The sequence below is a fragment of the Anas platyrhynchos genome, chromosome 32 (genome assembly GCF_047663525.1).
Source record: "Anas platyrhynchos isolate ZD024472 breed Pekin duck chromosome 32, IASCAAS_PekinDuck_T2T, whole genome shotgun sequence".
NCBI classification, from domain to species: Eukaryota; Metazoa; Chordata; class Aves; order Anseriformes; family Anatidae; genus Anas; species Anas platyrhynchos.
The window spans coordinates 1,811,640-1,838,591 of record NC_092619.1 but is presented as its reverse complement, the minus strand read 5'-3'; the positions used below and the strand labels follow the sequence as shown (position 1 = coordinate 1,838,591).

Below are 26,952 nucleotides of genomic sequence, written 5' to 3'. Positions count from 1 at the left end.
CCACCCCTGCCTGCACCCTGGTTACACAGCCTGCAGCTGGTCCTGTGAGAAGGAAACCTCATCTCTGACAGCTTTGGAAGGTAATCTCTGCTTGTCATTCTTCTCTACAGTAGAGGAAGTAGAGAGTCCTCCTGAAAGGTCCCATAGGCTGTGGGATTTGCCAGCAAATCTGGAGATGGCACCAGGAACAACAGCTGTGTTGCCCTGCAACCAGAGACTTACCCTGTTCAGGGCTCTGAAGATTTCTCCTGCAGTGAGCTCTCAGCATCCCGCCTCCACACTGCCTTTAACATCTCCCTCCCTTCTCTCAGCCGCCCTTGTCCCCTGCAGGCAGTGCCCCCAGCCCTGCTGCTGTGCTGTGCAGAGGAGCTGCTCCTGGGCAGAGCTGTCTCTCTGCCTTGCTGCCCGCTTGCCAGGAGCTCCCCTTGGGCCCAGGAGCCCGGCCCAGCTCAGCAGCATAGCTCCAGCCCTAGGCTTTGCTGTCTCTTTACTTCTTGTCTCCCTTGAGATGTCCCTTGCGCTCCAGGGCTGACACCTCCTGCAAAGCAACAGTCACCTCTGCAGAACATACTTTGAAGTCAACTGAAATAATTAAGTTATCTGAAATAATTACCAAATATCCCTTTGAAACAGCAGAGAGAAGCTGAGTTCAGAATTATGGTTATTCCTAACAGAGTTTTACTGTCACTGAGAGGTGCAAACGTTCCCTCTGAAAAACTCTGTTCATGGCCAATAACAAATAGGACACACAGGCAGGGATGGGGAGGGGTTAGGTACTCTTGTGCATTGCATTCATCCATCTGAGGCATCTCATTCTGAGCTGGAAACCCTTTGATCCATGTGATAATCCTTTTGTGAGATGCACCCATCACACTATCCACAAACGAACGGGAGCTTGTTCAGTTGGTTCAGTTCAGTGTGGCCTCTATGTGAGTGAGTAGCTGGAGTGCATGGAGCTCTGCCTGGGGATGAGTGAGGATCTGACAGTGAGCTGATGGGTCAGGAGTAAAGGGAGGGTAGGGACAGGGGGCATTATAGTGGGAGTCTGCTGCAGGCTACCTGATCAGGAAGACCAGCAGATGAGGCCCTCTGTAAACACGTAGAAGCAGCCTCACATTCAAAAGCCCTGGTCCTCAGAAGGGACTTCAACCACCCTGGTATCTGCTGGAGGGACAGCACAGCAGGGCATAGTCAATCCAGGAAGGCCCTGTTATGCATTAATGATACCTTCCTTCTTCCATTGATAGCGGAGAGAAGTGCTATGCTGGACCTCGTAATAAGCAACAAGGAGGGGCTGGTGGGGAATGTGAAGCTCAAGGGCAGCCTGGGCTGCAGTGACCATGAAATGGTGCAGTTTAGGATGCTAAGTGCAGCAAGGAGGGAGCACAGAAGGCTCACTACCCTGGACTTCAGGAAAGAAGACTTTGGCCTCTTGGGGCATTTCCTTTGTAGAGTCCCATGGGACAAAGCCCTTCAGGAAAGAGGGGACCAAGGAACCTGCTTAGTCTTCATGGATCACCTCTTCCAAGCTGTGGTGGTTTTACTTGGGTGTGCGGCTGAGCTCCAACACAACAACTCTATCACTCCCCCTTCCTCAAAAGGAAAGGGGGAGAAAATATGACGCAAAGGGCTCAAAGGTTGAGAGAAGGACAGGGAGACTCCTCAAAAACGATTGTGATGGGCAAAACAGACTCAGAGTAGGGAGATAGACTGTAAAATTTATTGCCTATTACTAGCAAGCTAAAGAGGTGAGAAACAAAGTAAAGAAAGCCCAGAACACTTTCCCCCATCTACCATCTTCCACCTCCTCCTCCCGAGCAGCACAGGGGAACAGGGGAAGGGGGTCTGTGGTCAGTCTATAGAATTTTGTTTCTGATCTTCTTGGTCACTCTCTTCCCCTGCTCCAACATGGGGTCCCCCCCATGGGATCGCATCCTTCCTGAACTGATCCTGTGTGGGCTTCCCACAGGCAGCAACTCTTCCAGAACTGCTTCAGATATGGGTCCGTACCACGGGGTCCATCCCTCAGGAGCACACTGCTCCAACCTGGCTCCCCCACGGGCAGCAGCTCCTGCCAGGTCATCTGCTCCTGCGTGGGCTCTTCTCCATGGGCTACAGCTCTGGGCCAGAATCTACTCTAGTGGGGTTCCTCCACAGGCTGCAGCCTTCTTCAGTGCAGGTCCACCTGCTCCACCATGGTCTCCTTCATGGCCATTTCTCTAAGGAGGGATTTGGTGCAAGGGACCTACAAGGTGCGACTGCAGACTTCTGTGGAGAAGTCTGATGTAAGGAGAAGTGATGCAAATCCTGGTGGGGCAATGACAGAAATAGTGGGGTTGGAAGGTGAGGAGCAAAGTTGTCCATAAAGGGTCAGACTTCTCCTACCTGTCCAGACCTCCTTAAGAGACACTCAGGGCTTGCTGTGTCTTAATAACCCCACAGAATCACAGAATATCCTGAGTTGGAAGGGACCCTTAAGGATCATCAAGTCCAACTCTTGACACCGCACAGGTCTACCCAAAAGTTCAGACCATGTGACTAAGTGCACAGTCCAATCTCTTCTTAAATTCAGACAGGCTCGGTGCAGTGACCACTTCCCTGGGGAGCCTGTTCCAGTGTGCAACCACCCTCTCTGTGAAGAACCCCCTCCTGATGTCAAGCCTAAACTTCCCCTGCCTCAGCTTAACCCCGTTCCCGCGGGTCCTGTCGCTGGTGTTAATGGAGAAAAGGTCTCCTGCCTCTCGACACCCCCTTACGAGGAAGTTGTAGACTGCGATGAGGTCTCCCCTCAGCCTCCTCTTCTCCAGGCTGAACAGGCCCAGTGCCCTCAGCCGTTCCTTGTACGTCTTCCCCTCCAGGCCTTTCACCATCTTCGTAGCCCTCCTCTGGACACTCTCCAACAGTTTCATGTCCTTTTTATACTGTGGTGCCCAGAACTGCACACAGTACTCGAGGTGAGGCCGCACCAGCGCAGAGTAGAGCGGGACAATCACCTCCCTTGACCTACTAGCGATGCCGTGCTTGATGCACACCAGGACACGGTTTGCTCTCCTGGCTGCCAGGGCACACTGCTGGCTCATATTCAGCTTGCTGTCTACCACGACCCCCAGATCCCGAAGTACAGCTTCTGCAAAGTCCAACGTCTTCAGCTCCTGAAAGGAGACTGATGAGTTAATTGGAGGTCATGATTACAGGTTGGCCAAGGCACTTTGGAGGTGGCTCTGAGGCTGAGAGAATGCTGGCTTTGGTTCATCAAGCACAAAGACCAAACCCTGATGCCAGCTCTGGGCAGAGAGGTCCTGTCCCTCATGTGAGGCTCTGGGCTCTTCCTCAGACAGTGGGATGTGGGGTATGCAGTGCCAAGTGAAAGACAATGGTGTGATACCTCCTAGCCTCTGTCAGGAGGTGCAAAGAGGTGATGAGCCCCCATTGCTAATAGGACAACATGTCTCCTCCTAGGCCTTGGTGGCAGAGAAACCTGCAATAGCCAAGGGGACAAGACCTTGGTTTTCCTGGTTAAGTCTACTCTTACCAGTGTCCTTGTTCATCTCCACCACTGGCTGTCCTATGATGTCCCACACCCGTCCCAGTTTCCCTGCAGGCTGAAAACATGCATCTTGTTTTCCTACCTTGCTTAGCATTGCTGTGCCTTCACTGATGATTCATGTACCCTCTCCAGCTGTGCCTTGAAACACAAAGCTATGGATGGAGAACAGACTCCCTCCAGGTGACCTCTGACACTAAAGCCTTTTAGCAATGTATCTTCCTTCTCATGCCCTATCTCCATCATCCAAGCCTCAATTTCTAGCAAGTTTTCTCTCACCGTGATCAGGGTAAGTTTTCTGTGACGAAGGGAAGTTCCAACATCTCAGAAACCATCCTTCACACAGGCATCCCAGCCTATCAGCTTTCCTCTGGCCAGTCAACTGACCAGACAAAAGGAACCTCTCCATGATCTTCCAAGCAATATAGCCTTCCTGCAGGCTTTTCAGCTCCTCAGATAGACACAACCAAGCCAAATACCTCCTCTCTGTCCCTTGCCCAGCCATGCTCCTGCTGACGGTCTATCAGCTCCAGAGGCAAAAGTGACCTCAGAGTCACCTCCATAGCCAGACACTTCACTTTCATTATTAAAGTCCAGGAATGAGGGATTTGAGGATTAGGTGTTCTGGTTTAGGTCTAGGGATTAGACCTTGCCTTCCAGGTTAGTGTTTGGAAAGAGGCTATGGGGAAGGCTTTGGTGTTCTGCTTTGTGAACCCATTCAGTGTTTAGGCTATGGGCTGGATTTTTGGTTATGGTTTCATTTCTGCCTGGGTGAGGGCTAGGGTTAAGGAAATTTAATGCTAGGAATTAAGGGCTGTGGATTATGGTGAGCAATGGGGTAAAAAACGGTAAGTGGTTGTGTCTGAGTGGTTATGGGCTTTGTCTTCAGGGTAAGGTTCGAGGTTGGTGATTACTACCGAGGATTCATTTCAGGATGAGAGATAGTGCTTAAGAGTAGGCCTAGGGTTTACAGTTACTTGTTAGAAATATTGTCAGGATCTAACATAAATTTATTCCCACTAAGTGTTGCAGCAGCAGTAGCCTTACCTGAACCCCTCTCTCTTCTTCAGAATCTTTCCTTTTTCTTAGCCAACTCCCTGTTACCTCCCCCAAATCTCTCACCTTTATTCTCCCAGCATTTCCCTGACCTCCCCAAATGTGTCACCTTATTGGGGGCAGCTTTCTGAAGACCTTTATGACCTCAGAGGCTCTGCCTCCCTGCTGTTGTCCAGACAGGGACTGGGACACAAGTGACCTCACAGCCAGCATCCACAGGACTACAAGGAGCTGTTGTGCTCAGGAGGCCTCTTTCTAGCACACCCAGGAGCAGTATGTGCAGGGAATGCCCTGCACAGTCCCTCAGGTACTCTGCCTGCCAACCAGCTCATGCTTCAGAAGGCCTTCCACACATCCAGACTCATGTTTCCACATGCAGCCTTTAGAGAACAAGGGCCCAGCCCAGCCCCTGCTCTGCCAGTCCTCCCTGACTCTTGCAGGAGGCCAACCCAGCCCAACCTTCCCAGCTCTCCACACCTTCCTGTCCTCTTCCCAGCCCAGCCCAGTAAATTCTTTTCTAAAAAGTTAGTAAGTTATTGTATTCTCCTAACTCCCTCTCTCACTTCAGTTTGTTTCAAAGTTGATTCCCCTGGAGGCCCAGGGACTTGGCAACAGCTCCCTGTGCTGATGAGGTGGGCTGGGCTCCTGGGCCCAAGGGGAGCTCCTGGCAAGCGGGCAGCACTGCAGAGAGACAGCTCTACCCAGGAGCAGCTCCTCTGCACAGCACAGCAGCAGGGCTGGGGACACTGCCTGCAGGGGACAAGGGCAATGAGAGAAGGGAGGGAGATGTTAAAGGCAGTGTGGAGGGGGGATGCTGAGAGCTCACTGCAGGAGAGATCTTCAGAGCCCTGAACAGGGTAAGTCTGTGGCTGCAGGGCAGCACAGCTGTTGTTCCTGGTTCCATCTCCAGATTTGCTGGCAAATCCTGTAGCTTATGGGTGCTTTCCGAAGGACTCTCAGAGTTTCTTTGGATAAGAGGAGAACAACAAGCTCTGGAACAGTGATTATCTGCCATAAATAACTGAAGGACAGGACATGATGGTTCTTTCTCACAGGGCTGGCTACAGGTGCAGGCAGGGTGCAGGCAGGGGTGTCCAGGGCTGTGGTGCAGAGCAGGGTCCCTGCTGTGCCCCAGGGGCTGTGTGCTGGGGCAGGGCCTCTGCTACCTGCCAGGATCAGCACTCAGCCTGCCTGGAGAGCTGCCCAGGGTGTTGCAGAGAGAAGCTGTGGGTGGAAGGACCCCCTGGCAGGGCAGGGCAGGGTCCTGCGGGTGCCCAGAGGCTGATGCCTGGGGCAGGCAGCTCACATCTCCTCAGCACCCACAGGGTATCTCTGGTGATGATTTTAAACAAGGTAGACCAACTCGTGCACTACCTGCAGGGAAAGTACTTCTGAAAGGCTGTGCTTTCACTTTCCTGCCCTAAAGAGCAGTCAGGGAAATGCTAATGGACTCATCAGGTTGTGTCAGTGAGGCTGTTAGAGCATTACACTCAAAGAGATCTTTAGGTCTGTGTGGAACCTCACAGTTTTCCTCTAACTCTTTAACCTACATACTGCATTGTTTCCTGACGGATTGCTGGATGTCCTGCTCAGCACCTAAAATACAGAGATACCTCTGGCCACGGGGCATCTGAGATCCATCCCCACTGGTTTTCAGCAGATGCAGTAGGGCAGTACTGACTCTGGATGAGCCCACAGAAAATCGATCTGGTCCCTCTGCACTCTTGGGAAGCAAAACTGAGAGCTTGAGGAAGGAACACATCTTCCTCAAAGGCAAGTAGCAGTTTCTCTTCCTGGGGAGGTTTCAGAAAACAATATATATGTTATACAATATAATATTCTTATATTCTTACAAAATATAAGAGTATATAAGTTTGGGTTTCCTCAGAGAAATCTCTCTAACTTGTTCCGTGTCTTTTCCACCATTGACAGCCTACCATTCCCTGAGGTAGCAAATGTCCAACAGCAGCTTCTCTAATGAGTTCCTCCTCCTGGCATTCGCAGACACACGTGAGCTGCAGCTCCTGCACTTCGGGCTCTTCCTGGGCATCTACCTGGCTGCCCTCCTGGGCAATGGCCTCATCCTCACTGCCATAGCCTGTGACAACCGTCTCCACACTCCCATGTACTTCTTCCTCCTCAACCTCGCCTTCCTAGACCTGGGCACTATTACCACCACTGTTCCCAAAGCCATGGCCAACTCCCTCTGGGATACCAGGGCCGTCTCCTACTCGGGATGTGCTGCTCAGTTTTTTTTCTTTTTATTTTTCATCTCAGCAGAGTTTTATCTTCTCACCATCATGGCCTATGACCGCTACATTGCCATCTGCAAACCCCTGCGCTACGGGACAATAATGGACAGCAGAACTTGTGTCAACATGGCAGCAGCTGCCTGGGGCAGTGGGTTTCTCCATGCTGTGCTGCACACTGCCAATAGCTTTTCCCTCCCCCTCTGCCAAGGCAATGCCCTGGACCAGTTCTTCTGTGAAATTTCCCAGATCCTCAAGCTCTCCTGCTCAGATGCCTACCTCAGAGAAGTTGGGCTTCTTATGTTTAGTGTCACTGTAGCATCTGGGTGTTTTGTTTTCCTTGTGCTGTCCTATGTGCAGATCTTCAGGGTCGTGCTGAAGATCGCAACACATCAGGGCATGTACAAAGCCTTTTCCACATGCCTCCCTCACCTGGCCGTGGTCTCCTTGTTTCTCAGCACTGCCTTTTTTGCCTACCTGAAACCCCCCTCCTGGTTCTCCTCATCCCTGAACCTTTTGCTGGCTGTTCTATACTCAGTAATGCCCCCAGCAGTGAACCCCCTCATCTACAGCATGAGGAACAAGGAGCTCGAGGATGCAGTGTGGAAACTATTTTGGGGGATGTTTTTCAGTACTAATAAAGACCCCTTCAATCTCCACTAATGAATCCCAGTACTTCCCATTCTAGGCTTGTGTTTTTGGTGTTCTCATTATATTTTCCCATTGTCAATTTGACTACTTGTGCTTCTTGTGTTCCTACATAAATATTTGGATTCCCTCTCTGCTATGAATGAATAAACCTGTTCTTGTCCCATATGGAAGCCATATAAATATGTATCTAACACTGTGAGTGAGTCTGTGAAGACTCTCTCATAGCATCTCTCAAATAAAATAGAATCACCCCAGTGAAATGCCTCAAGCCTGGGCTTTCCTTTCCAAACCAGTGTCAAGATTAGGCCCAAAGAATTTATTTCTCTCCACAAGGGTCTGTTCCTACTTAGGTTCAGGAGAGAATGTCTAATTGTTGCATTCTGACTCAGGGTACAAGGGGCTGGACTGTGAAATTAGTGTGCGTGACAATCCAGTGTTCTGAGGCCTTGCTGATGTTTACAATTCTTGCTCCTCAAGGTTACCTGGTGAGTGATCTACCTGTAAAGCTATCACTGCTCAGAGAAGATGATGGTAGTGAACACCTCCAGAGGTCCCTTCTGACTCAGGGAAGAAAAGGCTAGACTGTGGAGTTAGAGTGCATGACAATGCTGTGTTTTGAGGCCTCACTGCTGATTGTAATCCCTGCTCCTCAAGGTTGCACAGTGAGTGGTGTCATTCTCAAAATGAGTCTCTGCCCTTGGGAACCTGGAGTACAGCTGATGCAATGATACTACAAGAAAGTTCTGAGAGGCATTGCAAAACATTCTAGAATGACTGAATCACAAATTGGTTGGAGTTGGAAAAAGTCTTTCCCCATATTACTTGTTCCCTTTAAGTACTGGAAAGCAAGAAGTTTCCCCCCAGAGTCTTCTCTTCTCTAGGCTCAACAAACCCGACTGGCTCAGCCTGCCTTCACAGGAGCGGTGTTCCACTCCACTGATTATTGCTGTGGCTCTGCTCTGGTCCCACTCTCTGAGGCCTATGTCCAAAATCTTATGTGTCTGTTGTGCTGGTGGGGTCTCACATGAGCAGAGAAGAGAGGGAGAATCACCTCCCTCAACCTGCTGGTCACCCTGCTTTAGATGCAGCCCAGGATACTGTAGGCTTTTGGGGTTGCAAGTGGACATTCCTGACTCATGTTGAGCTTCTCTTCAACCAGAACCCTCAGGTCCTTCTCATCAGGGCTACTCCTCAACAGGGCAGTGGCTTTCTCAAAGCCATGGTGCACACTGCCAGTACATTTTCCATTCCCCTTTACCAAGGCAATGCCCTGGACCAGTTCTTCTGTGAAATTCCCCAGATCCTCAAGCTCTCCTGCTCAGATGTCTGCCTCAAGGAAGTTGGGCTTGTTCTGATTAGCCTCTCTTTAGTTTCAGGGTGTTTTATTTTTATTCTTTTCTCCTACGTGCAGATCATCAGATCAGTGCTGAGGATACCATCCAAGCAAGGACAGCACAAAGCTTTTTCCACTTGCTTCCCTCATCTGGCTGTGGTCTCCGTCTTTTCCAGAACTGCCATATTTGCCTACCTGAAGCCCCCTTCCATCTCCTCCCCATCCCTGAACCCGGTGGTGACAGTGCTGTACTCAGTGGTGCCTCCAGCAGTGAACTCCGTCATCTACAGCATGAGGAACCAGGAGCTCAAGGATGCACTGAAGAAGCTCAGTCAATCAGTAGTCCTTCAGCAGCAATAAGCTGCCCATGTCTCTTCACAAGGGATTTCCAATTTATCTCAGGAAACTGCTGGTCTTTGTGCTTTTTCTCTGTGATAATCTTGTTTTTCTTCCTTCACTCCACTTCTGCAGAGTGGCCTAAACCCACTCTTTTTTACCCAGAGACCCTTGTATCTGTATCTATTGTTAAGGTATAGCTGGCTACCCCTGTCACGTCTCTTTAATAAAAGGGTATTTCCTCAGTGCTGGTGCCTGGACCAGCTGGTTTTCAGTGCTGGTGCTGGTTCTTCTTCCAATGTTGTGGTCAGGAACAGGATGAAGAAATTGTTTTATTACCAGGTGGAGGTCGCTCTATGAAATTGCTATCCATGGCTGTATGTCCAGGTGTTGGGCGATGAGGAGTAGTGTCCTTCAGGGTCTGACTTGGGACCAGCACAGTTTAATATTATTATCAGAAGACGTAGACAGTGGGATCAAGTGCATCTTCAGCAACTTTGCCAATGACACCAAGCTGAGTGGTGTGTTGATACAACAAAAGGAAGGGATGATATCTGTTTGGACCTGAGCAAGCATGAGAAGTGGGCCCATGTGAATTTAAACAGGTTCAACAAGTCCAAGTGCAAGGCATTGCACCTGGGCCAGGGCAATCCCAGACATGAGAACAGACTGGGAGAAGAAGTCCTTGAGAGCAGCCCCACTGAGAAGGACTTGTGGGTTCTGGTGGACAAAAAGTTTGACATGAGCCAGCAGTGCATACTTGCAGCCCAGAAGCCAACTGTATCCCAGGCTCCATCAAAAGAGGAGTGTCCAGCAGGATGAGGGAGCCGACTGTGCCCCTCTCCTCTGCCCTTGTGAGGCCTCATTTGGAGTGTAGGGTCCCCAACACGAAAAGGAAGTTAATCTGTTAGAGTGGGTCCAGAGGAGGTCCACATAGCTGATCAGAGGGCTGGAGTACATCTCCGGTGAAGAAAGGCTGAGAGAGCTGGGGCTGTTCAGCCTGAAGAAAAGAAGGGTTCTGGGAGACCTAAATGCAGCTTTTCAGTGCTTAAAGGAGTCTTATAAATAAGATAAAGAGTAACTTTTTGCTTGGGCCAATAATGACAGGAGAAGAGAGAATGGCTTTAAACCAGGCCCCTCACTCTGCAGAGCATCACCACCAGCTCTGGGCACCACAGGGACCACAGGAAGGGGACAGGAGTGACAGGTCCTGTTCTGCCAGAGGAAAACTCAGATATTGTCTGAGTTGTGTGGCCATGCTGGGTGAGGACTCACAGCTGGGCATTGGTGGTGAAGAGCCAGAGCTCGTGGACAGGAGTAACATGCAAGTGCAGGAGGCAGGTGGTCACTCTGGGCCATTGGTGGAATGATTAGCATGGGAAGGTGGCCCAGGACATTCGTCATCCCCAGCCTCTAGCGATGGCTGTTCCTTCTACTGGCTGCTCACTCCGATTTATGGCTGGGGTTTGCTGCCAGGCCACCCCCATCCTCACCTTCAGCTCCCTGCCTGTGTGGGGGAATGGCCAACCCTGTCCAACCTCTTCCCTGGACCAGACACTTCAGACCCCAGAGCAGGGATGTCTGTGAAACCCCCCATGGGACAAGGTCAGGGCAAGGAAGGTATCAGGCGCAGGGGGAAAGGGGAGAGCTATAGAGAAAGGGAAGCAAGCGTTGCAGTGGGGATCGTGCTTGGGGACCATTACCCACCCTGACCACACCCTTCCCTGTACTGTTCCTGAACAGTGGGGCCATGGGACCATGTGTGAGACAGAAGGGACAGGTTGGTGCAGGGATAGAGCCCAAGTTAGGGAGAAGCGTCTATCTGCTTAGAGTGACCTGGACAGGATGAATCACAGGGCAGAGGCCAATGGGATGAGGTTCAACTTGGCTAAGTGCATCCTCATGCAACACTACAGGCTTGTGGCAGAGTGTCTGGAAAGCTGTGCAGAGGAAAAAGTTCTGGAGGTGTTTGTTGATGCTCACCTGACCATGAACCAGCAGTCTGCCCAGGTGGCCAAGAAGGCCAATGGCATCCTGCCTTGTGTCAGGAATAGTGCAGCCAGCAGGACCAGGGAGGTGATTATCCCCCTGTACTATGCTCTGCTGAGGCTTCACCTTGAGTACTGTGTTCCATTTTGGGCCCCTCACTACAAGAAGGACATCGAAGCCCTGAAACATATCCAGAGAAGGGCTACAAAGCTGGTGAAGGGTCTGGAACAAATTCTAATGAGGAGCAGCTTAGGGAACTGGGGTTGTTTTGTCTGCAGAAGAGGAGGCTCAGGGGAGACCTAATTGCTCTCTCCAGCTACCAAAAGGAAGTTGTGGGGAGTTGGGGGTCAGCCTCTTCTTGCAGATAAGTACTGATAGGATTAGAGGGAATGGCCTCAGGTTGCTCCAGGGAGGTTTAGTTCGGAAATTAGAAGACATTTCTTCTCAGAAAGAGTAGTCAGGCATTGGAATGGGTTGCCTAGGGAAGTGGTGGTGTCACCGTCCCTGGGGGGTTTTTAAAGAGAGGTTGGACCTGTCACTTAGGGACATGATTTAGTGGGTGACATTGGTAGTAGTGGTTGGACCAGATGACCTTGGAGGTCTCTCCCACCCTAATGATTCTATGATTCTATTTTGCCCAGTTGCTGTATGAGTTTCAGGGAGTTAGAAACTTGCTCAATCTCCCAGAACTGTCATGAACTCCTTTACAGTATTTATCTTTCTATGGTCTGTTTTTCTAAGACTTTTCTTGTGCAGATAGCCCTAACGGAAAGTAGATCCCCTTAGATGCAGCATGGTCATGGCAGGCATTTCTTCTGCACTATGGGCCTGTGTCTTGGTTGTGGAGAAACGTTCCCAAGAGGTCCACCAACTCAAAGAGCATATACCTTCCTCCCTCTATGTGTATGAACCAGTACCTCAGCTTTTAGGAGTAAACATGCCTCTGCTCAAGAAAGGGGATATGGTAGGTCCACACAACATACCACTCTGTAGTTTTACCCACAACTGCTGCTCCAATTTCCATGAATATTCTGACCAGGACTAGAGGTGGTCTGCCTCCAGTCAGGTGGAGGGACAACTGAGGTTATTGGACAGTGTGGGTTCGATGGCCTGACACATCAGATCCACAGAAGTATGAGGCTCAAGTGGAAACCAGTGCAAGGTGTACTGCAATGTCATCCAGCTATAAAGGAGCAGAACTCATTTTTATCTCTGGAGTGACGGAGGAATCCTGACAGTTAACTGTATTGGAGGCTGAAGTGCAGCCTCTTTAAGACAGTGAGATTAAACAGCTGTTTGCCTTGCCCAGTCTTTAGGAGGACCCTTCTGTTGTAGGGTTGCTGAGGGTCAAGGAGCAGCAGATGTTGATCACTACCCCAGTGGTGCACAAGGAGCAATATTGCACTGACTGAGATTCCATGATTAACATTCATGAGCTGATTTATTGACTGGAGAGACAAGAGTGATCAGCAAGACTTGCTCACCCTTTAATGGTCCCATATTTTCAGTGTGAATGGTTGACGAAAAGTGGAGATTAACAGTGGACTACTATGGCCTGAATGAAACCATGCCACTGCTGAGTGCTGCAGCGTTGGACGTGGTAGAACTTCAATATGAACTAGAATCAAAGCCAGACAAGAGTTATGCCACGACTGATATCACTAATGTGTTTTTGTCAATCCCTTTAGCAGCAGAGTGCAGTCCACAATGACACAAGACATGGGTGAATGCAGGCAGGTACACTCAGCATTCACACAACCACAAACAGCAGCAGCATTATCCTGATTGCCTCTCTGGCTGAGCAAGATGGAGGCCCATTATTTGGAAACACAAAGTTCTTGTGTGCACAAATGCATGTTCATGTGCATGTGTGCAAGGTAGAACCCTCCAGCAGCTGGGATCAGATACTCAGCCTGTCCAGGACAAGTTCCTGGCTCCCAGTCTGCCCAGCTGAAGACGGTTGGACATATGAGCCCCTGTGGGTGCAGCCCCACTCGAGCTGCTGGCACACACCACCCCAATCTAACACACACTCACAATGACACAGGCACACACACATTAAGTCCACACACTCCCATCTCTCCTGTTGCTGACTACAATGACACATGAGCCCTCTGATGCCCTGGTTCTAGTCCAGCTGCTGCATTTACCCCTATGTATGATCATCAGGTGACCTACAGCCCTTGGCAGCAATCCCATTACTCCAAATGCTGATGTGAAGAGCTGCTGCCAGTGACACATCTGGATGGGTTTCTGCCTGGACAGTGGGGTGACAGCCCTCCCAAGGCAGTCCTGGAAGGAGCTGGGACAAGATCTTGGTTCCATAGGAGCCAGTGACTTGGATTCCCACCTGCCATTGTGCTTTGTGCTCTTCTGGGCTCATGGAGATGGGTCCTTGATGAGCTGAGGGCTCTCCTGTGATGGGTCTGGAAGCAGTCAGAACAGGCCATGAACTGAATTACTTATCCTGACATCATTTCCTTGGGTCTTCGTTTTGTGTGCAGATGAACACAGCCTAACACAATCCAGCAAGAACATAAAACCAGGGAGACATCTGCATGTGGAGGTCACATACATACAGAGGTGATACTACATAAGATATGACAGCAGAGAACTCAAATTGCTCTTCAGAAATGCATCACGATTAGGGGAAAAGCTGTGCTGTTGTACGGGCCATGACTTCCTTCAGGGCCAGCATCACAGCCTTGTTTCTAAGACTGTAGATGAATGGGTTTAAGAATGGGTACAGGACAGTGTTCAGCAAAGCTACAATGCTGTTGGTCTCCAAAGAAACATGTCCTGAGGAGGGTGCGTAGAGAGCAATGCAGCTTCCATAGGCAATGGCCAAGGTGGTGAGATGGGAAGAGCATGTAGAAAAAGCTTTTCTCCTTGCAGAGGCTGCTGGCATTTGCAGAATACAGAATAAGATGCACGTGTAAGATGCCAGAGTTAGACACAAGGAAGACAGCACGATAAACAATATGAAAACAGATTCAGTTTTCCAAAGCAGGGTGACATCAGAGCAGGACAGTTGGAATAAGGGAGTGGAGTCACAAAAAAAATGCTGGATCTTGTTCGAACCACAGAAAGTGAGCTTGGAGAGCAGCACCAGGCGGTAACTCAAGAACATGAAGCCCATGACCCAAACAGCAACCACCAGCTGGATGCAGAGCCAGTGCTTCATGATGGCAGCATAGCGCAAAGGCTGGCAGATGGCAATGTAACGGTCAAAGGACATGACAACAAGGAGAACAAACTCTGAACCACCCAGGGCAAAATAGAAGGAGGCCTGGGCAAAGCATCTTCCTACTGAGATTGTTCTCCTGCCAAAGCTCAGAATTACCAACAGTTTGGTGCTTGTGGAGGACGTAAGCCAGATTTCCAGGAATGCCAGATTGCCAATGAAATAGTACATGGGGGTTTGCAGGCGGTTATCCACACACACCAGGAAAATGATGGCTGCATTCCCCATCACCGTTGTCAGGTACATGAGTAGAAGGACCAGGCAGAGAAATAGCTGTAGCCTTTGATCAAGCTCTGAGAAGCCTGTGAGGATGAACTCAGAAATGACAGTTCCATTGCCTACTCCCATGCCCAATTTCCATTCATCCTGCTGAGGCAGGAACATGGCAAAAGTACAGGTACAATAATTTCATTATCTGGACAGGAGGCTATCTCCTTCCTTCTCTCTTTCCTTGCTTGCAGGCTTTCTATACAACAGAGAGAGGGACTTTTGTGTTTCACATATCAAGATGAGTCAACAGGGAATTTCTTGTCTTCTTTCCACCTTTGTCCATCAGCCAGAAATGATTCTTTCTCAAGAACATAGGACTAATAGGGGGTTGTTAGCGATTGCACCCTGTTCCCAGGAAGGTCCTCATTTACTCAGAACAATTGCAAACAACAATTGTAGCAATGTTTCAAAAGGAAATCTCATCTTCTGCACAAATATTTTCTATTTTGTAGATGCTAAGCCATAAATTCAAATAAGTATATTGAAAGTTATTCTCTCTCCTCTTCAGTACTTGCCTTTTTGGACTACCAGCAGCTGAGGATCCCCTGGTTTATTTCAGGACAAAGAAATTTCAGGTCTTTCTTTTGTAATGCTGTGATTTCTTCTTTGTCATCTTCCCTTATTTCTTTAGGAAAGAAGAAAAATGCGGACCAAGTGTAGCTTGCCTTTTTTAGTACTGTAAATTAAGGTCAAAATTCATTATGGTCCCAGCAGGTCAGTAGAAACAGATCTATCACAATCTCATCTGACTTCATTCTTCACTGAAAAGCAAATATATCCAGAATTGCTCTTTGTTCTTACTATCAGACATTCTCAACTAAATTCCTTGCTTTTCTGAGAGGTGGAAAAATCTTGTCCTCTTCAAAAGCTTGAGGATAGTCCTTGTAGTACAAAGAGGAAGTGCCTAAAAAAAGCAAAGTGCCAAGTACTACTGTGTAGGGTTATATTTCAGTTGACTAAAAGTCACATCCTTCAGGTTGAGCTATTTAACTTACTCCCATCCCATCAATGCTGAGAGAGAGAAGAGCATCTGAATGAGATCCCTCACCTTTATTTTGCATGGCAGTTCTAGGCTGGGATGACCCAGACACGAGCGCTTTTTCTTGCCTTCATTGATTGTTGGGGGATCCTCAGGAGAACAAGTTCTCACAGGTACCAGGAGTGAAGTAGGTTAAACTCATTACTCAAGTCTCTGATGATTGTAGTAAATTACTCTCTTCTGTAAATCAAACTACTCCTCTAACAGGAAAACAAACAAAACTAAAACAAAAACCACAAGAGAAACTTGTTCAGCAAAGACAGACATTTACTCCTTCACCTTTCCTTATGTGTTTAGACATAGAAAGGATCAGAACAGATGACCACAGAAAGCGACCACCTCAAAATGCAAGGGTGGGGGAGGAGATGATGGGTTTGAAGCAGTAAAGTAGTTTCTCCATGGGCTGTGTTGTCCTCTCAGGACCTGTCCCAGGGAAGAATGGGTGCACTTAGGCAGGAAAATGGGAAGCTCAGAAGTGGGGAGTTTTAAGGACTTTTAAGCATGGGGCTTGGGTTGGTCTTAGACCCCAAGTGCCCTGCCTTGCTCTTTGCCTCTAGACTGGCAAAGAGGAATCTGTGCACTGGAAAACTTGTTGAGATTAACCCATTAGCTGTAATAGTTTTAGCAGAAGCTCAAGCCCAGTCACCAACAGCAATATGTTGTGGTTTAGCCCTGACAATCAGCTAAGCACTGAGGGGATCTGATCCAAGACTTTTTCCCATGCAATGAGGAAAAATAAGAATGGGAGGCAGTGACAGGAAACAAGTCTGGTCAGTCACGTTAATCATAAGATCACAAGAACATAGAAAGATTTGGTTTCAAAGGCACCTTAAAGATCAACCAGTTCCAACTGCCCTGCCATAGTCAGGGGCACCTTCCACCAGACCAGGTTGCTCAAAGCCCCATTAAGCCTGGCCTTGAATACTTCCAGGGATGGGACACCTACAGCTCCTCTGGTCAACCTGTTCCAGTGCCTCACACTCTCAGAGAATACAGTTTCCTCTGAATATCCAATCTAAATCTACCCTCTTCTAGTTTAAAAGCTACCTCTCTTCTGAATGCAAATGCAGGATGGGGAGACCCAGTGGGCACAGTTGCTTTTGCTGGTGCTGCTAAGGACAAGAGATATGGATACCAAATTGTCTCAGGAGCCTCACATTGAAATGTAGGTGCACGGGGTTCACATCCAAGCCTGATACATGAACTCCTCATTCTGGTGGAGATGGTCAAGGAAGGGGAACACTGTTTTGCAAGCACCCAGCAGAGAAGAGAACAGAAGCTGTCCCAGTACATGTATTTTCTATCTCCTGCAGCTACTGAAATGGGGGACAGTCCCCTTAAAGGCCTATGTCATATTTTCTGATCCATGCAGAATTTTCAGATAACCAAAGGCATCGGAAATGGCCCCAGAAACCAATGTCCGGGTTATCCCACCTAGTTTTATTCACAGACTCTCATCTGCATGGTATCTCTTCTCCAGCTGGACCCCTCTCTTCACATCTAATTCCTTTTCCAAGGAGCCCCCAGTGGGCTGCATCAGCTCAGTACTTTGGCAACTTGGTTATATATGTTGCACTTGGTCTATTGCCCATGGTGGGGATTAAGAAAAGCTCCTTTCCTCTTCTTGTCTCACACCTGGCTTTCTCATCTGGAAGAAATCTCAGCTGATGAGCTACAGGCTTCAGAAAAATTATGTCTCTCTGTGAAACTCCAGAGAAATATCCTCATCAGTCAAAGTGTTCATGGAGCAAGGATCTGTGTGGGTTGTGTTTGCTGAAAGCTGAGAATCAGACCACTGTAAAATTGTGATCTCTGGTGGGCTAAAGCAGCCCTGTGTTTCAGTTCTCCTCTGTGCTGAGGAAGGATGCTGCCAGCTGGCACTGAGAAAACCAGAACCTTTGTAGGTTCTTTGTATGTTATAGGATGTTCTAAGGAAAGTAGGAGGGATTTGGAACAAGGGAACTACAAGGTGCAACTGCAGACTTGAGTGGAGAAATCAGATGTAAGGAGAAGTGATGCACGTCCTAGGGGATCAATGAGAGAAATGGTGTGATCTGGGGAGGTGAGGAGAAAGGTTGTCAGCACAGTGTCCAACTTCTCCTACCTGTCCAGACCTCCTTAAGAGACTCTTAGGCCTTTCTGTGTCTTAAGAAGTCCCAAGGTGTAGTTGCTGCTAAGTCTATCAACTTCAGCTCCTGAGAGCAGACTGATGAAATGTCATGATGAATATCATGATGACAGCCAAAGACAGAAGCCAAACACCAAAGTTCTTGAAAGCATTGATTGGTTCCAATGAGGGCCATTTCTGACAAAGCTCCATGGAGTCCTTAGAGCAGGCCATGATTACAGGTAGGCCAAGGCCCTGTGCAGGTGGCTCTGAGGCTGAGAAAATGCTGGGTTTGTTTCATCAAGCAGAAAGGCCAAGGCCTGCTGCCAGACCTGGGCAGAGAGCTTCTGTCTCTCACAAAGGAGCTCCGGGCACTTCCTCAGACCCGGATGTGGTATGCAGTGCCAAGTGAAAGACAGAGGTGTGACATCTCCAGGCCTCTGTCAGGAGGTACAAAAAGGAGAGGAGCCCCAGTTGTATTGCCATGTTAGAGAACCACATCTCCTCCTAGGCCTTGGTGGAAGAGACCTGCCATAGCCAAGGACAAGACCTTGGTTTTCTTGGCTAAGCTTTGCCTTGCCAGTGCCCTTGTCCTTCTCCACTGCTGGCTATCCTATACTGTTCCACACCTGTCTCTGTTTCCCTGCAGGCTGCAAACATTCATCTGGCTTTCCCACCTGGCACTCACATAGGAATTTCTCTGCATTCATTGATGTCTGTACCCTCTCCAGCTGTTCCTGAAACACAAACCCATGGACTGAGAATGGATTTCCTCCAGGATACCTCTGACACTATAACACATCCCCTCCACTAAAGTATCTTCCTTCTCATGTCCACCCCCCACCATCAAAGCTTCACTTTGAGTCAGGTTTCCTCTTCCATGCTGTTTCCCATCAGAAAGGAAAGTTCCAACATCTCAGAAACCATCCTTCACACAGGCATCCACACTCATCAACATTCCCATGCCCTGTCAGCTGACTAGACACAAGGAACCTCACCATGATCTTCCAGGCTATGTGGCCTTCCTGATGGACTTTCAGCTCCTCAGATAGACACAACCGAGCCACATACCTGCTGTTCTCTGCTCATGTACTCAGGCACAAGACACTTGAAAAAACACATCCAAGGCAGGTTCTGCATGGGCCTTTCAGGTATTTGGGCAGAGGGCATCACACAAACACCATGCCAGCCAGGTGCCTTCTGCTGGCCTGTGAGAGACGCTGGAAGATGAGAGCCTGAAGGACCATCTGCCAGACAGGAGGCAAGGGTTGGGTTTACCTGGCAGCTACTTCAGAAAGATGGGACCTCCCAGTCCCTGGCCCAGCTCTGCTCCTGCTGCTGGCCTATCAGCTCCAGAGGCAGAAGTGATTTCACAGTCCCCACCAAAGGCAAATGCTTCCTACAGGAGAGAGAGTTTCTAAGGCACAATTGAAACCCTATAGGAACATACAAAACTGGCACCCTCCTTGATGCCCAGCACCTAACTAGACAAAGGAAAAGTCCTTGTCATCCTCCAAGGCCATACATATCCAGATGGCCTTTCAATTTCTCAAGAGATTGGACAAACCTATGCGCAAGCTCTGTTAGGTACTAGGGCAGGACTGACCTTGAAATAAAGATTTACACTAGCTGCATGTCAGCAGCTCCTCAGTTCCTTATGGCATCTAAAATGACACCCTCAGAGACCAGCCATGTACCTGAAGGGAGCCTATCAGGCCATCAGGCACAAGTGCCCTGACACCCACCTGCACAGCCATGGGCCTCCTGCTGCCTCCTGACATCCTGAGGCACAGCTAACCTCAGCTGAGCATCCCCACCCATCTCCTCCTTGATCCCTATGACCTGACCAGATCCATGTCAGCCTCATGGGGCCAAACCAATTTGATTACATGATCAGAGTGCAGGGATTTAGGGGTTAGGTTTTCAGGTTAGGCTCTAGGGATTAGGTCTTGCCTTGCAGTTTTAGGGATTCAGCAGAGTCTTAGAGCTTTGGTGTTGTGCTTTGGGTAACCAGTCAGTGATTAGGGTATGGGCTAGATTTTAGGTCAGGGTTTTATTATCCGCTTTTTTCTGGGATGAGGGCAGGTATTAAAACTGGCAGTATAGTGATAGGAATTTAGGGCCTGGGATTAGGATGAACAATATGTAAAGACCAATGGTAACAGCAAATGTGTTTGGAGTTTGAGTTTGAGGTATGATCTGATGTTGGAGATTAGAACAGTGGATTCCTTTCAGGCTGAGGGACAGCATTTAAGGTAGGGCTAGGTTCTCAGAGTACAAATTAGAAATATTGACTAACATGAATATTTTGCAGTATCAGCACCCTTATGTGAATGATTTTTCCCTCTTCCAAATCTTTCCTTAATGTTAGCGAAGTCAATCTTCTCTTCCCCAGGTCTCCCACCTTTATTCTCCCAGCTTTCCCCTGGCCTCCCCAAATGTGTCATCCTGTTGGGGGCGGCTTTCTGATGGCCTTTAGGACCTCAGAGCTTCTGCCTCCCTGCTGTTTTCCAGCCGGGGGCTGGGACAGAAGTGACCTCACAGCCAGCATCCACAGGGCAACAAGAAGCTGTTGTGCTCAGGATGCCTCTTTCCAACACACCCAGGAGCACCGGGTGCAGGTGATGCCCTGCACAATCCCTCAGGTACTCTGCCTGCCAACCAGCTCATGCTTCAAAAGGTTGTCCACACATCCAAAGTCATGTTTCTTCATGCAGTCTTTAGCAACTCCTGGGCATCCTGAAGGAAATGGTCACCTCTGTGTGGAAAAGTGAAACAAGAACTGAATATATATTTTAAGAAAATGTTGAGAACTCTGCAGAGAAGGAGTTGCTGTGAAAGTCCTGATGAGTAGCATTGGTCATATCCATACCAAGTGAACAAGGACCCAGCCCAGACTGCTCTGTGGTTCCCCCTTGTCGCTTCCAGGACGCAAACCCAGCCCAGACCCTCCCCAGCTTTCTGCACCTCCATCTTCTCTCCCAAGCCCAGCCCAGCAGAGCAGCCCAGAAGAAGCAAATGGAGAAGTGGAGGTCAGTGGGGTGCCCACAGATAGCCAGCCTTCTTGACAGACAGAGACTCATGGAATAGCCCGAGATGGAAAGGACCCACAAGGATCATTGAGTCAAACGCATCTCCAATGTCAGGAGATGATTTGGGGTGATTCACTCAATCTAGTCTATGAAATTTCACTTCTTGAATAACTAATAATTTTCCCGACCCCTTCCCATTGCCTCATGTTGCAGGACTCTAGCAGTTTCAAAAGAAAAGAAAAACAAAACAAAACAAAAATATCTTGGTCTTTAGTGAGTTTCATTATCAGCGATATGCAGAAGACAGACATTTTATTGCTTCTGAAAAACACCCAGACATAACTTTCCACACTGCATCCTTGAGTTCCTGGTTCCTCATGCTGTAGATGAGGGGGTTCACTGCTGGAGGCACCACTGAGTACAGGACTGCCAGCAAAAGATTCAGGAATGAGGAGGAAATGGATGGGGGCTTCAGGTAGGAAAATGTGCCAGTGCTGATGTACAGGAAGACCATGACCAGGTGAGGGAGGCATGTGGAAAAAGCTTTGTGCCTGCCCTGCTGTGAGGGGATCCTCAGCACAGCCCTGAAGATCTGTACATAGGACAGCACAATAAAAGTAAACCACCCCAGAAGTGAACATGCAGTAACTACAATAAGCCCAGTTTCCTGGAGGTAGGCATCTGAGCAGAATAGCTTGAGGATCTGGGGAATTTCACAGAAGAACTGGTCTAGGGCATTGCCTTGGCAGAGGGGAAGGGAAAAGGTATTGGCAGTGTGCAGCACAGCATAGAGAAAACCACTGCCCCAGGCAGTTGCTGCCATGTTGATACAAGTTCTGCTGTCCATTATTGTCCTGTAATGCAGGGGTTTGCAGATGGCAATGTAGCGGTCATAGGCCATGATGGTGAGAAGATAAAATTCTGCTGGAACAAATGCAACAAACATAAAGACCTGGGTAGCACAATCCAAATATGGAATGGTCCTGGTGTCCCACAGGCAATTAGCCATGGCTTTGGGAACAGTGGTGGTAATAGTGCCCAGGTCGATGAGGGTGAGATTGAGGAGGAAGAAGTACATGGGTGTGTGGAGGCGGTGGTCGCAGGCTATGGCTGTGAGGATGAGGCCGTTGCCCAGGAGGGCAGCCAGGTAGATGCCCAGGAAGAGCCCGAAGTGCAGGAGCTGCAGCTCACGTGTGTCTGCGAATGGCAGGAGGAGGAACTCTGTGGGGAAGCTGCTGTTGGACATTTGCTGGCTTTGGGTGTAGTAGTCTGTCCATTGAGAAATTTAAAGAGGTATTTTAGATAGTGTTTTCTGAGCAAAACTTAAACCAAATTTCCCTGAAACCTTCTCAGCAAGAATCACAGTCTTTTCCTGTGAAGAATACATGCTACTGCTTGTAAAATATCTAGTTTTTATTTTTATTTTATTTTTTTCCCTAGGGATACGATAATTATCAGGTTAATCCTCTGTGTCCTTTGTGGGCTTCAGAAGTGTCAGTACTACCCTGCTGTATATAGTAAAGAATATCATGGACTGATCCATTACAATTCTCCTTACTGTCCTTCATGGCAGCAAAACAGAAGCATAGACTCCTGATTGTGCCTTTCGTTTAGGTAGTGCAGGCGTTGGTGCTCCCCATCAAGAATTTCCCCCAAAGATGGCCTGGGGGTGCTGTGGACCTGTTAGCAGCCTGCCCCAGGCAGCAGTCTCTGGGCACCAGCAGGACGCTGCCTGTCCTATCTGTTTCAGGGGGCTCCTTCCAACTGCAGCTTCTCCCCGCAGTGCCCTGGGCAGCTCCCTGGGCAGGCTGAGTGCTGAGGCTGGCAACCAGCAGAGACCCTGCCCTGGCTCACAGCCCCTGAGGCACAGCAGGGACCCTGCTCTGCACCACAGCCCTGGGCACCTCTGCCCGCACCCTGGCTGCGCAACCTGCAGCCAGCCCTGTGAGAAGGAATCCTTGTCTCCTATCCCTCTGACAGCTTTGGCAGGTAGTCCCTGCTCTGGAAATTGTTCTTCTCCTATCTTAGGAACTCTTAAGTGTCCTCCAGAAAGATCCCATGTGCTGTGGGGTGTGCCAGCAAATCTGCAGATGGCACCAGGAACAACAGCTGCATTGCCCTGAAACCAGAGACTTACCCTGTTCAGGGCTGTGAAGATTTCTCTCGCAGTGAGCTCTCAGCATCCCCCCTCCACATTGACTTTAACGTCTCCCTCCCTTCACTCAGCCACCCTTGTCCCCTGCAGGCAGTGCCCCCAGCCCTGCTGCACTGTGCAGAGGAGCTGCTCCTGGGCAGAGCTGTCTCTCTGCAGCATTGCCCGCTTGCTAGGAGCTCCCCTTGGGCCCAGGAGCCCAGCCCAGCTCAGCAGCACAGGGAGCTCTTGACAAGTCCCTGGACCTCCAGGGAAAACAACTTTGAATCAAACGGATGTAATCACTGCTCTTCCTTCTGTCAGCTAGAGAGAGACACCTACTTCCAGTTATATTTTTTCTCCTAAATCAAAATAAGAGTTCATTATGGGAATCATTTTTCCTGTCCTTTTATTAGTTAGGACACCCACAAATTGACTGAGAGCTTTATTCTGTTTCTTCCAAACACTTGTTAAGATTGAGGAGTAGGAATCTTTTTCACAGCAAATGAAATCCCTCTGTCTACACAGACTACACAACCAATTGTTGGCCAGCAAGCTCATGGAATCATAGAATGTTTGGGGTTGGAAGGGACCTTAAGGTCTAGTTCCAGTCACTCTTAAATGGGCAGAGTCACTTCCCTCTAGACCAGTTTGCTCAAGGTTTCATCCAACCAGACATTGGACTCTACCAAGAAAGGGGCATCCACCACTTATCTGGGCAACCTCTTCCAGTGTCTCACCACCCGCTGCGTGAAGAGTTTCTTCTTTATATCTGATCTAAATCTACTCTTTTCTAGCTTAAAAGCACTGCCCCTTGTCCTATCATTACACTCCTTGATAGAGTTTCTCCAGATATTTCTCCAATCTTTCTCTCCCTGTTCTCTTAAGAGAGATGAGGGAGAGAGTGGATGTGTGGTGCTTGGCTACCTCCTGGGGATAAAGTACAACACATCTGGGGCACAAACCTAACCAACAAATGATAAAGGAGGCAGTGAAGGGAGCCAGACCTGGTCAGTCACACTGACTGGTGAGAACATGGGAGAGAGAGAAAATGCTTCTTCCAGCGAGGTTATCTGACCAGGAATCTTGTCAGTTGGGAAACCAAGGGAAAACAGGGAATACTAGTGAAAGGGGATGTCCTATGACGAGAGGCTGAAGAAACTTGGGTTGTCTAGTCTGGAGAAAAGAAGGCTGAGGTGTGACCTCATTGCTTTCAGCCACTGTCTTAGGAGGGCAAGTGGAGAGGGAGATGATGACCTCTTCTCTCTGGTAACTGATCAGAGAAAGTGTGGGAATGGCACATAGATGCACCAGGGGAGGTCCAGACTGGAGAGTAGGAAAAATTTCTGTACTGTGAGGGTGGTCAAACACTGGAATAGGATTCCCTGAGACCTGCTTGTAGTTCTAGGCCTGTCAATGTTCAAGAAGCATTTGGACATTGCCCTCATTGACATGCTGTAACTTTTGTTTAGCTCTGAAGAGGTCAGGTAGTTGGACTAGATGATCTTTGAAGGTCTCTTCCAACTAAACTACTTTGTTCTAGTCTAGTCTAGTCACTACACATGTGGGTAGGCCCCCTTTATGCATTGGAAGACCACAGTAATATCTCCTGGAATCTTCTTTTCTTCAAGGTAATCCCATCTCTCTCAGCTGCTCTTCACAGGTGTATTTGGTGTGCACGGCATGCTTTTGGTAGTCAGGTGGTAGGCTTCAGGGGGTTGCTGGATGGTGAAGACCATCAGTTTGGACACTTTGGGTTAGCTCTCCTGGCTGTGTCCCATCGCCATGTCCTGCACAATTCCAACCTACATGGCATGGGGTGAAGTATGAGAAACAGAAACCCTTGATGCTTTGTAGACACTCTCCATGACTATTTCTAAACACTCTCAAAAACATTTACCCTCTGCACTAACACACCTTATCCCTGGAGAACCCCAGTGCAACAGCTGTCTGGAAGAGTGTTTTGTTTTCATCTTTCCTTTAACATGTGACCGAGTCTTAGAAGACGGAAGAGGCTAAAAAAGTCTTTGTTTGGAAGGAAAAGTTGAGGCTAAATGAGTCTGGAAAAAAAAAAAAGTCTGAGACATAAATAAAAAGATATGCATATATTGAGCTATTTAAACAACACTATTTTTTTTTGTTTGTTTGTTTTACTGATGGTGTAGAGAATGTTAGGAAACATGGCATTTGCCTTTTCAAGTAATACTTCTTGGAGCTAGGATGGACATTCTGCTACTCACCAGGAATGATCCAAGATGACCAAGAGTGGCCTCGCAAGGACATCAGCCAGCTCTCTCCGCTGTCATGGGTGAATCCCGTCAGGTCCCATAGATATGTGTATCCCATTTGGTCAAGTATGCCCTGACCTGATCCACTCCCACCAAGTGTACATCTTCCTTCCAGACTCTCCCCATTCTTCGTGACTAGGGATTCCTGAAGGGCAGTCTTGCCAGTACTGACTGACATGAAAAAGGAATTCAACACCTCTTGTCTTTACCCTGTCCTGTATCAACAGATCCTGGGCCTCATTCAGCAGTGGGTCCACATATTCCAGAACCTTTCTTTTGTCACCTGTGTACTTCTAGAAGCTCTTTTTACTGCCTTAGACATCCTTGTCCTAATTCCACTGGAGTTGGGCTTTAGTTTTCCGATATTCTTCCTTACATGCTCAGACAAGGCCTTTGTATTCCTCTCAGGGTATCTTGTTCTTGTTTCCACCTTCTCTATGCTTCTTTTCTGCGCTGGAGTTTGGTGAGAAGCTTCTGGTTCATCCATGCAGGCCTCTTGCCGTTTTTACCTGACTTTGTTTTTCTTGGGTTGGACTGCCCTTGATGTTGGAAGGGGTGGTCCTGGAATATTAACCACCTTTCTTGGACTTCTCTTCAATATAGGGCCTTACTCCAAAGGACTCTTCCAAGCAGATATTGAAGGGGCCAAAGATGGCTCTCCTGAAGAGCTATGCTGCCCTCCCGCAGGATCAACTCCACCATGGTCCCTGCAGGGAACATTGTTAACTTATCCTGAGCTTACCATGAACCACAGCCCCCAGATCCCTTTTTTTCAGAGTTATGCTCCATCCACTTGTCCCTCAGTCTATATGTACATTCAGGAATACATGGTCTGATGTACAGAATCTGGTATTAATTCTTATTGAATTTTATATTGTAGTGACTGACCAACGTTCTGATCTATCAAGATGTCTCTGTAAGGCCCCTCTACCCTCAAGGCAATTGATCGAGCTTCCTAATGTACTAGATGTAGGGCAGTCCACTCATGTGCCTAAGCTCTCAAACACCTTTTAGAAAGTACTGTCTCTAAATTACCACTTCTCCATTAATCTACTCCCAATTTTGGGGACGAGAGAGATATGTTAAAGGGGAGGTTTATATTATTTAGCTAAATGACAAGGGACAGCTCCCAGGTGAGTGACAAGGCACAAAGGGAGGCCACATTTTTAGGCAGTCTGCACTGACAAAACTCTAATACCTACATTCCCAGTCTCTGAAGTCCTAACTTAAAGGATTACCGCTAAGACAGACATCTTTGTGCACCTCAAATGTCAAATGGTGTTTACAGTTGAACAACTCACTGCTCTGCTATATCTCCTGTAATTACTGTGGGAGTTTAGCCTATATTATTTTTTACATATCTGAGCAGAGGTGAAAGAAATCCGAAATTGTGTGGGTTTGTGGCTGATAAGGAAGGTTCTGGGCCCCATTACAGGCCTAGGACATCAAGCTCAGAATGAGATGCATCAGTTGACTCCCTGTGATCACTTCCCTCAGCCTGGGAAAATGTGATCCCTGCCAGTCACATTCTGGGTGTCCGGCCTAAAAGTGGAAGAAGACAAGGTGATTCTTTGATGAATCTTCTCCCAGTAGGAGAAATGACACTGCTGGAAGTAAGTGTTTCTCCCCAGCTCAGAGAGGGAACATCAGGGATTGCTTCAGCCTGATTCAAAATCATTTCCC

The 26,952-nt window shown here is 48.5% G+C and overlaps 1 protein-coding gene across 1 annotated transcript; it reads right to left on the bottom strand.

The window, feature by feature from the left end:
* Positions 1–13,802: 13,802 nt before the first annotated feature.
* Positions 13,803–14,786, bottom strand: LOC140000499 (olfactory receptor 6E1-like). Its single transcript, XM_072030399.1, has one exon. The coding sequence runs from the start codon at positions 14,784–14,786 to the stop codon at positions 13,803–13,805; it is 984 nt and encodes a 327-aa protein (XP_071886500.1).
* Between the last annotated feature and the right edge of the window lie 12,166 nt (positions 14,787–26,952).

Coding starts and splice junctions, on each gene's coding strand:
- LOC140000499 (XM_072030399.1), bottom strand. CDS start 14,786: ATGTTCCTGCCTCAGCAGGATGAATGGAAATTGGGCATGGGAGTAGGC.